The sequence below is a fragment of the Chanodichthys erythropterus genome, chromosome 16, assembly GCF_024489055.1.
Source record: "Chanodichthys erythropterus isolate Z2021 chromosome 16, ASM2448905v1, whole genome shotgun sequence".
In the NCBI taxonomy this organism is placed as follows: domain Eukaryota; kingdom Metazoa; phylum Chordata; class Actinopteri; order Cypriniformes; family Xenocyprididae; genus Chanodichthys; species Chanodichthys erythropterus.
In genome coordinates this window covers 6,163,040-6,175,914 of record NC_090236.1, presented here as the reverse complement: position 1 = coordinate 6,175,914, position 12,875 = coordinate 6,163,040, and the positions used below count along the sequence as shown (strand labels likewise).

Sequence of the window (12,875 nt, the reverse complement as noted above, 5' to 3'; positions counted from 1 at the left end):
TTGGATAGCTGTCTAAATGCATTTGACTTTTGCAGTCACACCACTTGAATGCGCTGTGTAACTCATATTATCCTGACTGCTTAAATTAGTATGTGTGATTTCAGAATATAGTTCCTCATTAATTATTTTATCTGCAATGCTCTTCACATTTTTAACCCTTTGAATGAGAGCTGATCTGTGTTCCTCATAATACTGAGCTTTATTAATCTCAGAATTCAGTTGCAGCTCATTTTGGACTTGCCTTTGATTTAAGTTTTTCTTTCCATATCGTGGAATGTCAAGTTTTTCTTTCCATATCGTGGATTTCCACGCAGACTCCTTGTCCTTCACTCTGACAAGATTCAAAGGTACATCACCATACTGACGTTGCATGACCTCGAAGAAGTTTGGATCAACATCTGTTCTAAATGAAATCCCCTCTTCAGGAAGCACAGAAGCACCAGGAACCTCAAGAATGTGCGGCGTTTTCATCTGAAAGGTTTCGTTAGGTCTGGGATGAAAGATCTGATGATCAGATTTTTCATTTTGCTCAACATATTCTTTTGAACAAGTGTCATTCATTGGAAAAAAGTAGATGTGAAGAATGAGAGGATCTTTACAGTGCATGTAGAGAAGAAGGTCACAGTGTTCTTCCCACTGAATTAACCAGTCTATAATTAGAGTTATAAGAGAGAAGGATGGTTGGAGTATTTTAGCATGATAACGGGTCAACTCTACAGACTGTAAAAATATTCCTTCATCTCTTTTGTTGAGGAGCTTCACAGTATCTGTGAGAGAGGGGTCAGACTCTGCTAAACAGGCATAATGAGGCAGATGGGCCTCCTCCAGTTTCCCTGAGATCACGGTCACATCAATCACTGGACCAATTCTCTCACACTGAAGCCTCTCCAGCTCTGCACTGAGGAAACGTCCATCCACTGCACAGTACTGGAGTGTGACGTCACCAGAACAGACCCATCGCATTCTGGTCCTGCTGCACTCAAATCGACCCGACTGAGTGCTGATCCTGAACTTTGACCCTCCTCCATCTGTACAGACTGACGGCTCCACCTGAACCCACTGATCACTATCAACAATGTGAACACAAGACTGACAGTGAAGATCCAGTCCAGACAGTTCAGAGTCAGAGATGTTCAGCCTAGAGAACAGAGATGATAATGATAAATGAGATGATGAATGTATAAATAAGAAAAATATAAAAACTTTTTTTGTAAAATTAAAATGATCTCACTCTTCCAGCTCTTCCAAAACCTTTGGTTTGAAGTGAATCTCCACTTTCTTATTACAGCTGTGTGTCCATTCCTCTTCTGTGCACTGGTCAGTGGGTTTACTGCACTTCCTCCTTTATAAACATGGAGGAAACCAGAATAAATAAAATGATGCAAAATATATCACTATTATGCTAGAGATTCTTTTTTCAAGAAACCATGATATTGTTAGATCTCTATCAAATTGGTGATTGTATTTCAAATTAAGCAATTGGTGACCCTAAAATGGAGAGTGGAATCTCATCCTTAACCTATAACAAGGACAATTCACATCTATTTTTGCAAAAAAAAAACAAAAAAAAAACCCTTGATTAGCTCAACACCCTTTTAATGAAATAACAGATCAGAAATTATCAGATATCTGAAGATTCTTAACTTCTATCCTCATTAAGTAATTTATAATTTGTTTTGTGGTTTTAATCTAGTTAAAATGCATCTAGGCATTAGACTAAAAAAGCACATTGAGCACACATACCCTTCAATGGTCACAGTGCAGTGTGGATCCTTCAGTGATTTTTGCAGTAACTCAAGTCCCTCTTTCAGCAGCAATCCAGTGACACTGACACTACAATATTAATGTTACATAAACATCAATAAGCAAAAAATAATAATTTTTTCTGACTGCTTTCATAGCAAAACTTTCAATTCTTTAACAAAATGACACATTCTGAAGAAAATAATTGTCAGCGCTTCTTGAATATGGTGCAAAAGTTCCATAAAACCATCATAAAAATTGGTCCATATTTTGGCCTCTATATTGCAAATCATCTGAAGATATACAATAGCTTTGTGTGCGAGGAACAGACCAAAACTAAAGGTTGACGTGACTGCAGGGGTTCAACCTTAATGTTATGAAGCGATGAGAATACTTTTTCTGCACAAAAACAAAAAATTAATGACTTTATTAAACAATTTCTTCTCTACCCTGTCAGTATTGGCTGGCTCCTGCATCAGGAGGATGTTGTTGAATAAAATTGTTATTTTTGTTTTGTTTTTGCACACAAAAAGTATTCTTGTCGCTTCATAACAGTAAGGTTGAACCGCTGTAGTCACACCAACTTGTTTAATGATGTCTTTAGTAGCTTTCTGGACCTTGAAAGTCGTGGTTAAATTGCTGTCAATGGAGGAGTCACATACCTCTTGGATTTCATCAAAAATATCTTAATTTGTGTTCCGAAGATGAACAAAAGACTTGCAGGTGTGGAACGACATGAGGGTGAGTAATTAATGACAGAATTTTCATTTTGGGGTGAAATAACCCATTAAGCATCCAATAACATCCAATAATCCAATGTGTGGTGCCACATCAGAGGACATGACAGAAATCAATTTCATAGATAACAGCAAATGCTCTTACCTGATCTCCTGTAGACTGGTGCAGGTCTGGACGAGGGAAATGATCCCAGAAGCCCAGCTCTCATTCAGACTGAACACCTTCAGATCCAACTTCTTCAAACCCACTGAGTGAAATGAAGACAGCAGCAAACTGACATGATCCTCAAGAGCTGAAGAGCTGCACAAATTGCATGTGACCATTACATGTATGAATAACATTAAAGCTACTGATGAGATCATCAGCGTAATTGTAAAAAAATTCTCATCTTACTCTTGTGCTAATTTTCCTGCATTGCTGATTCTCTGTAAGAAGAGTGTCCAGTCAGTGCTGGATATTTCTGAGTGTGAACATGCAAGACTGATATTTAAGATTGCTGGAAATGACGCAAGGACCCTTTTCACACTTCCAGGGTTCTCAGAAGCGAACATCATCATGGTTGGGCCTATAGCTTTAAGTCCTATAGTAGTAAAAGGGAGATGACAGCAAATAAAATTTTTGTATTTGCATTTGCTCTAAAAGAAAAATCTATGATAATGTTTCCACAACTTTACAACAGATGGAAAAATTTTGACCATCACTCCCTCAGCAGTTGTAAACACCCTCACAGCAATGTTATGGTAATTCGTTTTTTGTCATTCACTGCCAAGGTAATATAGCACAAAGTATAGTATTATAAATGTGCATTCTTTTTTTAAATTAAAATATTAAAATTAAAAACTTTACTAGTGAAACTGTGAAAATGCATCATCTCAGTCTGTGAAAAGGTTCTGTTCTTCTCTGAGGAGCTCAAAGTCAACCTGGAACAAAGAAAAACACAGAGGAACATTTATTTAATTTTATTTAAGCACCACACTTACTATGAATTATATTTGTTTTCTACAACATACATTTTTCTATATAAGAATATATACTTATGCTATTAAGTATTCTTGATAAGAAAGATTATATTTTATGTGCAATATTTTCTTACAAGATTTCTCCTGGCGTGACTGACAGATCAAGCGTCCATCTGGGATTCTCAGCGCTGTATTCATCCTCTTGAACTCTACCAAGTCATAGAACCAGATAACTTTTCAAACAATTTATTTAAATTCAATAATTTATTAAAATGTATGACTGTATTGGAAGTATGTGTTTGTTAAAATTACTTCAGTTTTTTCAAGATTTTTGATTCACCAAGAATCTGAATGAAATCTCCAACTTCTGGAAGGTTTTTTACTGACAACCTTGAACCAAAAACAAAATTAATTTAGAATTTAAATTAATAAAATATTTAAGCCATGACATAAATATTATATTTGGGTCAGTGTCAAATAAGCATTTCTGAGATAAAGGAGAAATCTCTAAAAAATCTAGTTTAAAATACTTCTACATAGAGATCTCATCTTATGTTGATATCATATGATTTTGAAAATTTATTTTATTTATTTAATGTAAAAAATGTCAATTAAAAAATCAAAACCGCAATATTTCCATTTTTAGTATTGTTGCTGTTGTTGTCATGTCATATACCACATATACGACAGACACACTTGCAATATACTTGCAACAAGTCACAGTATAAGTAAAACTAATAATTATTTGTATTTTTAGAAGAGTTTCAATCCAGCCTGGTCTCATTGTTAATACGTAGTTATTAATACGTAACTTTAAAAGACACAAAACGTACATATTTGTACGTTTTGAATGGTGCTAAAACGTACAAATACTGACGTAATTATGGCACCAAAACGTAAACATACTTACGTTTTTACTGCGAATAAAACGTAAAATATTTACGAATCTTTCATGTCATAAAAATATATGTATAAAATATATATAAATGTTCCCTTTTTAACATTTTTAGATGAATTTAATATCCCTAAACCCCACCCCGAACCTAAACCTACCCATTTTATACATAATGTTAAAAGAATAAATCATAATGGACAGAAATGTGTAGGAAAATGACAATTTTAGTAAAAATATGACATTAAAACGATATTTTGAGCCACTTATCCTACACCTACCCCTAAACCTACCCATAACAATTTCTTAAAACTACATAACGTTACTGTTAATAAATGAAAAACAGACAAACAAGCGTAACGTTAATCACAATCATTTATTTTTTGCAAATGTCAAAAGTGGTACCAAAAGTTAAAATGATGATGAGTTCCAGTCGCAGTCCTCTCTGGCTGTAACGTAATAGTTTTTATAGGGTACAGAGCAGAATATAATTTATTAATCCGTGAAATTATGAATCTGTCTTCTCTCCGTGAAGGCGCGCACTCATTTCAAATGTCAATCCACTGAAACACGGCATATCGCAATCTGCGACGAAGCAGGTGAGAACCAATGAGCGTTCGATATCAGTGCCGTAAATCATGTTGTAACGCTTCTCGAGGGTTGCGCAGGCGCACTGGCGCTATTTTTTAAATTGAATCATAACGTGCGCGGGCTTTGACTGTGACGGTCGCTGTTGCTGAGAATGAAGGTGAAGATCGACAGATAAAGGGCTGAATTTGAATCTGTTCCTCGCAAACATATGGATTCTAAAGATATGGAGTACAGCAAACAAATAAAATGGGTGTGAATTGTTAATTTATGTTGTGCTTTGGTGTATCTTATGGTTGTATTGTCAGTCACTGCATAGGAAAAAAATCTCACAGCAAAATATTACAAAACGATTATAGAAATGTTATTCATTTTAAGGTTTCAAAGTGTAGTCTCGTTTAACATTTATGTAACGTTAATGACAATTGAACACAACATATTTGAATCATTAAAGCCACGATTTTAATATTAATACATGGTAATTCATATACATTCACACTTTACGTTAGATGTTTTACGTTTTTTAAGCTGCTAATACGTAAGTATTTGTACGCTTTAGTGCTATAAATACGTCAATGTTGTACGTTTTTGTGTGTATGAAAACGTTAGTAAATGTACGTGTGGTAGAACCACACTTCACGTAAAAATACACACGTATTCTCATGAGATCACGTTGTTCAATCAGTTATGAATTAAGTTTCAATCAACAAGAGTTTCTCCATGCATCACACTGACCTCAGAGTCTCACACATACAGAGTGCTGGCTGAAGAATCTTGAGTTTATCAGCTGTTAAATCACAGTACATGAGGTTCAGTTCTCTGATGTGTGGACAGCACTGAAGACAGTACAGCAGCACCCAACAGTCTGTGCTCCTCAGGGAAATGTTGGACAGATCCATGAAGCTGTGAGCTTCCAGAACTTTCCTTTCAAACCCCAGATTTTGGAGCTCATACAGACACTGGAGAACATATAGTTCACATCCATGCCATGTTGTCATTATAAGAATTCTTTGCTTCAGTGTTTTCTTCAGTTTTCTTTTCATCAGTTTTATGTTGTGAGAGACAGTTAATTTGACTGTTTTAAAAAGTGAGCTGATCACCTCCTCATTTAAGAGACCATAGAAGAACAGCAAAACTGATGGGATGGGATTTGATCTTCTTTCTAGAGATAGACATTCAACTATAGCTGAGCCCATCAAGTTCAACAGTTCACTGACTTTCCACCAAGACACTTCTTCATCAAGCAGGACCCAAAGAGCAGCGAAAAACCACTGAAAGCTGAAGTGCATGAACTTGACAACTGGTTCTGGTTTTCCATTAACATATTCTTTATACAAGAACAGACACTTGGCGGCAACTAAGCCAGTCTCTGCCACATCCTTTTCATCAAAAAACACTTGCTGATTTTGTATTCCTCTTTGTGCCAGCTGACCCAGACTCCTCAGCGTGATGAGGACATACTTACTCTGGCCATGATGCTCCAGTAGAGCAGACACAAAGTGCACATATATGGAGGTGGTTGTCTGTAGTTTTTTCACCATAACTTGACTATCAGTTGAGTATTTCTTCAGACAAAAACAGACCATCCAACACAGCAAAGGCACAGAGCAGGTAGTCAGGAGGCCTTCATTTGTCTTCACACTCTCATATGTTTTCTTAAAGAGTTGCTCATCCTGAAAGTACTTGTGGAAGTACTCCTGCACCCCTCTCTCAGAGAAACCCATGATCTCAGTGAAACGCTGAGGTCCCTCAATGAGATTCATCACTGTATCATCAGCTATAGATCTCATAGTTACAAGCATGAATGATTCTGGCAGCAAGACTCCCCTCAACAGGTTCCTAAGAATAACCATAGATGACGCTCTCTTGGATGGATTAGTGTGTGGTATGAAATGAATGAGTGAACAAGATACATACTCATCCATTCCATCAATGAGGAAGAGGACTTTCTCTGGTGTTAACTGCAATATCTTTGAAATCTGATCTGATGTTAAACTGCTACTGCAGCTCAAGAGATCAATCAAGCTTTTCACATCAGAAATACACTTCAACTCTTCACACTTCAACAGAAAAACTAGATCAAAGTTTTCAGAGTAAAGTTCTCCAGAAGCCCAGTCCAACATGATCTTCTGTAATGTGAAGGATTTACCTCTTCCAGAATCACCACTGAGAATAACAGTTTTTGGTGTGTTTCCATCACTGTCAGGACTGAACAGCTGGTCTATTCTGATGCTGTGATTCTTGTCATTTGATAACAGTTGAGATGATGTTTTTGTTCCACAAGCGTGAGCAGACTTCACATGTTCACGGTAGTATTTCTCAGCCTGCTCTTTGCTCCTCTGAATGATCACTGGTTCAGTGTAACGGGCAGCCAGTTCCACACATTCATCAGATGGAGGGTTATACTCGGCCACAAACTTGCATCTGTCAATGACTGTCTTCCTGTACTGATTCTTGCTGCTCCAATCTACATAAAAAGAAATGCAACAGGGAAAATAGGTGTGCTGAATGCTGTTACTGGAAACCCCTGCAGCATATTAAGGAGAATGAGGAAGTTGTTGAGTACATATGTTGCACACCTTCTTTCCATGCAAGAATGCTAGACATGCTTTGTGAATAGAAATCTGATGCAACAACAATAGACCTAAAATGAAACCCTGTAACTGACACTTTCATGACTAATAATTTGTGTAGTTATTTGTGAACTGTGCAGCCTTATTGTGTGTTTTAAAGGTGCCAAAGAACATGTTTTTAAAAGATGTAATATAAGTCTAAGGTGTCCCCTGAATGTGTCTGTGAAGTTTCAGCTCAAAATACCCCTTAGATTTTTTTAAATTAATTTTTTAACTGCCTATTTTTAGTGGTGCGGCCCCTTTAATTCTCGTGCTCCACGCCCCAAGAGCTCGCGCTTGCCTTAAACAACATAAAAAAAGTTCACACAGCTAATATAACCGTCAAAATGGATCTTTACAAAGTGTTCGTCATGCAACATGTCTAATCGCGTAAGTATAGTATTTATTTGGATGTTTACATTTGATTCTGAATGAGTTTGATAGTGCTCCGTGGCTAAAGCTAACATTACACACTGTTGGAGAGATTTATAAAGAATGAAGTTGTGTTTATGAATTATACAGACTGCAAGTGTTTAAAAAATGAAAATAATGACAGTAGTGTCTCCGTGAATACAGTAAGAAACGATGATAACTTTAACCACATTTAACAGTACATTAGCAACATGCTAACGAAACATTTAGAAAGACAATTTACAAACACCACTAAAAATATCACGATATCATGGATCATGTAAGTTATTATTGCTTCATCTGCCATTTTTCGCTATTGTTCTTGCTTGCTTACCTAGTCTGATGATTCAGCTGTGCACAGATCCAGACGTTAATACTGCCTGCCATTGTGAAATGCTTTGAACATGAGCTGGCATATGCAAATATTGGGGCGTACATATTAATGATCCCGACTGTTACGTAACAGTTGGTGTTATGTTAAGATTTGCCTGTTCTTTGGAGGTCTTTTAAACAAATTAGATTTATATAAGAAGGAGGAAACAATAGAGTTTGAGACTCACTATATGTCATTTCCATGTACTGAACTCATGTTATTCAACTATGCCGAGGTAAATTCAATTTTTGAATCTATGGCACCTTTAATATAGTATTGTACAATACAATACTTATTTCTAAATATAAATAAACAATACAAACTTTACCCATTCCATATATCTTCTTTATTTGCCATCTATCTAGTTTCTCTTTTGGCTGAGAGGCAGATGCTTGTGCATCAGAAGAGAGGGGATAACTGACAGTGGTGCTCGGTGAGTCTGGTCCAAAAGGCCGGAAACTCTACATGAAGAAAAAATACATTCACAAAGACAATCTACTTCAGAGATACATTAATATATACAATATATACAATTATTTTGGAATATCATATGTTACACATAAAATAACAATTATAGTAAGTCCTTTCACTCCATTGGAAAGAAAAGATATTTCCAGTACCTCAGACAGCCTGTTACCAGTGGGGTTCAAATGAATTAAAGTGGCTCAGCACTGGATTCCTCACTGACTGACTGGAGCAGTTCTGCAACTATTCTTTCAGCTCTTTTCAAAACTCACCACGTCAGCTGCAGCTGGTTTAAAATGCATAACCCCCTTCTTTTTGTCCTGGATATCTTGGAATTGTCTCTGTGTGGAACAACATAGGTTATAATCAGCTATGACAAAGTCACTGAAATTTATGGACAGTGAGCAAAAAAATATCCAGCCATAGACTAAACTTTTTTACTTTCTAGAAATATTGCAGAGGATAATAGTTTTAATATCATAAAAGCGATAAAAAATGAATGAGAAACAAAATGTTCAGGTGTTCAGGTCATATCCACAAACAGTTCATACCAGTTTCTCACTCCTCTCTGCTGCAGCTGATACAATCACATGGTTTTTGTGCTCGTCCATTATACACAGATAACAGATATACTGCTGGTCAGTATTACAAAAGTATTCCAGTGGTTTATCATGTTGAGAGCAGATCATCTCCTGCAGTTGCCCTGTGACATCTGTCTTACTGTGTCTTTGAAAGAAACGGTCATGTTCTTTGAGGTGATTTTGGCAAAAAGAGGTCCGACACACCAGACAACACTTGATGGCTTTGTTTGTATCCCAAGTACAGACATCACACTCACACCAAACAGGACGAGTAGTCTGTCGTTTTCTCTTTTTGAGTTCCTCAACTGGATCCTCAACCCATGAAATATTGTATTCTGCCATTTTTCTGTGAACACAAAATAACACAGCAAAGACAGCCTAAACACTGTCACAGTCAACCACTGCAGCTGACACCAGTGAAAATCTCAGTAAGACACTCCCTGCAAAATGTGTTCAATCACTGAGTGTTTCCAGAAATGGTATTCTTAAGACGTGGGCAAAATGGGTGTGTTGTAAGACTCGATTTTCCTGCTAGACAAGAACTGAGATCATGTGCCCTGCAATAAAGCAGTAAAGCTTATCTGGAGAGAAGATCTCAAAGAAATAGCATAGGACAAAACCTTGCCCTCACACAACACACACACACACACACACACACACACACACACACACACACACACACACACAAGCCCTTCTTCCCCCTGACTCAAGTCAATGATTCTCCAGGAAGGCATATTCTATGTATAAAGTAACTTGTATATCTATTGTTTTTTTCCTTTCATGTTTGGTATCATTTTAAATGTCTCAGTGCGATTGGTAAACTGGTCTCAATTTCACAGCAGTCACTAGTATTATGAAGAAGACTGAAAACTAAGGAGAATTCTGTCCCCTTTTTGGTGGTGTCTCTTCTCCTCTCCCCCAACACAGGTGTTGGTGTAATAAAAATTTACAATCCTTTTGTTCTGGTCTTGGTATAAAAGGTAAAGTGCAAAGCAGTCATGCAGGATCTTCTGTAGCCAGAGGCCCCCATACAGTGATGGGTTTGTGTCTTAAAAACACTAATCCACCACTGTGTGTACAGGTGCTGGTCATATAATTAGAATATCGTGAAAAAGTTCATTTTTTTATTGTAAATTATTTTTAAAAATGAAACTTTCATATATTCTAGATTCCCTACATGTAAAGTAAAACATTTCAAAAGTTTTTTTTTTTTTTTTAATTTGTTGATTAGAGCGTACAGCTCATGAAAGTCCAAAATCCTGTATCTCAAAATATTAGAATATTTTCTAAGATCAATCAAAAAAATTGATTTTCAAAACAGAAAAGTTCAAGCAGCTTGGATTCTGTGCCTCTCCAGTCTTCCTTCAGACTCTGGGACCATGATTTCAACATGAAATGCAAAATTGACTTTTATCTGAAAAGAGGACTTTCGACCACTGTTCACTGTCCAGTTCTTTTTCTCCTTAGCCCAGGTAAGATGCTTCTGACGTTGTTTCTGTTTCAGAAGTGGCTTGGTAGTCCTTTTCCTGAAGATGTCTGAATGTGGTGACTCTTGATGCGCTGACTCCGGCTTCATTCGACTCATTGTGAAGCTCTCCCAAGTGTTTGAATCGGCTTTACTTGACAGTATTCTCAAGCTTGCGGTCATCCCTGTTGCTTGTGCACCTTTGCCTACCCAATTTCTTCCTTCTAGTCAACTTTGCATTTAATATGCTTTGATACATCACTCTGTAAACAGCCACCCCATTCAGTAATGGCCTTCTGTGACTTACTCTCTTTGTGGAGGGTGTCAACGATTGTCTCCTGGACCATTGCCAAGTAAGCAGTCTTCCCCATTAGTGTGGTTTCAAAGAACAAGAGAATTTATACTGTAGGGATGGTCATTTAATGAAACTCAAAAGTAAACATTCTAATATTTTGAGATACTGGATTTTGGACTTTCATGAGCTGTATGCTCTAATCAACAAATTAAAAAAAAAAAAAAAAAAAAACCTTTTGAAATGTTTTACTTTAATTTATACTAGATTCCCTACATGTAAAGTTTCATTTTTTAAAATAATTTACAATGAAAAAATGAACTTTTTCACGATATTCTAATTATATGACCAGTACCTGTATATGCAATTGTCAAACTCATAAAGTCATCTTTGAGCAACTGATGTTATGTATTATTTCTGAATTGGCTTCTAATTGTCCAACTATTTAATTGGCATGATACATTTTTACTTGACAAATTAAATGTTATATTTGATGTACTCTGGATTCTCCTGATATCATTATTACCAGTAAATTATGGGAGGCTAATGCTACCGTAAATCTGTGTCCGGGGTAGAAAAAACTGAAGGTGCATAAATGAAGGAGCAGTAGGCACTTCATCTGAAGACCTTTTGATTTCTGTTTACCGCTGATTTAGCAAGTTTCCGTTTCTGGGCCGATGCGGGCTTCCTTACAGTGTCCAAGGACTGAAGATTTGACTTGTTAATTTCAAAAGATTGTCCCTACTGGTAGATGCTGTAACTACACAATTCTGCAGCTTAATCGTTCTCTGTTGATAATTGGTGATTTTGAATACATATACAAACCCGATTCCAAAAAAGTTGGGACACTGTACAAATTGTGAATAAAAAAGGAATGCAATAATTTACAAATCTCATAAACTCATATTTTATTCACAATAGAATATAGATAACATATCAAATGTTGAAAGTGAGACATTTTGAAATGTCATGCCAAATATTGGCTCATTTTGGATTTCATGAGAGCTACAAATTCCAAAAACGTTGGGACAGGTAGCAATAAGAGACTGGAAAAGTTAAATGTACATATAAGGAACAGCTGGAGGACTAATTTGCAATTATTAGGTCATGATTGGGTATAAAAAGAGCCTCTCAGAGTGGCAGTGTTTCTCAGAGAAAAACTGCAAAGAGTTTGAAGTTATCATCATCTACAGTGCATAATATCATCCAAAAATTCAGAGAATCTGGAACAATCTCTGTGCGTAAGGGTCAAGGCCGGAAAACCATACTGGATGCCTGTGATCTTCAGGCCCTTAGACGGCACTGCATCACATACAGGAATGTTACTGTAATGGAAATCACAACATGGGCTCAGGAATACTTCCAGAAAACAGTGTCGGTGAACACGATCCACTGTGCCATTCACTGTTGCCGGCTAAAACTCTATAGGTCAAAAAAGAAGCCATATCTAAACATGATTTAGAAGCACAAGCGTTTTCTCTGGGCCAAGGCTCATTTAAAATGGACTGTGGCAAAGTGGAAAACTGTTCTGTGGTCAGACTAATCAAAATGTTCTTTTTGAAAAACTGGGATGCCATGTCATCTTGACTAAAGAGAACAAGGACAACCCAAGTTGTTATCAGCGCTCAGTTCAGAAGCCTGCATCTCTGATGGTATGGGGTTGCATGAGTGCGTGTGGCATGGGCAGCTTACACATCTGGAAAGGCACCATCAATGCTGAAAGGTACATCCAAGTTCTAGAACAACATATGCTCCC

The 12,875-nt window shown here is 36.8% G+C and overlaps 1 protein-coding gene across 1 annotated transcript; it reads right to left on the bottom strand.

The window, feature by feature from the left end:
• Nucleotides 1-12: 12 nt before the first annotated feature.
• On the bottom strand, nt 13-9,092 carry LOC137003145 (NACHT, LRR and PYD domains-containing protein 1 homolog). The gene is made up of 10 exons (XM_067363191.1): nt 8,645-9,092; nt 5,656-7,387; nt 3,753-3,830; nt 3,575-3,649; nt 3,328-3,401; nt 2,875-3,061; nt 2,626-2,781; nt 1,744-1,833; nt 1,232-1,342; nt 13-1,138 (listed from the first exon to the last, which is right to left on the bottom strand). The coding sequence occupies exons 1-10, from the start codon at nt 8,646-8,648 to the stop codon at nt 13-15; spliced, it is 3,633 nt and encodes a 1,210-aa protein (XP_067219292.1). The 5' UTR covers nt 8,649-9,092.
• Between the last annotated feature and the right edge of the window lie 3,783 nt (nt 9,093-12,875).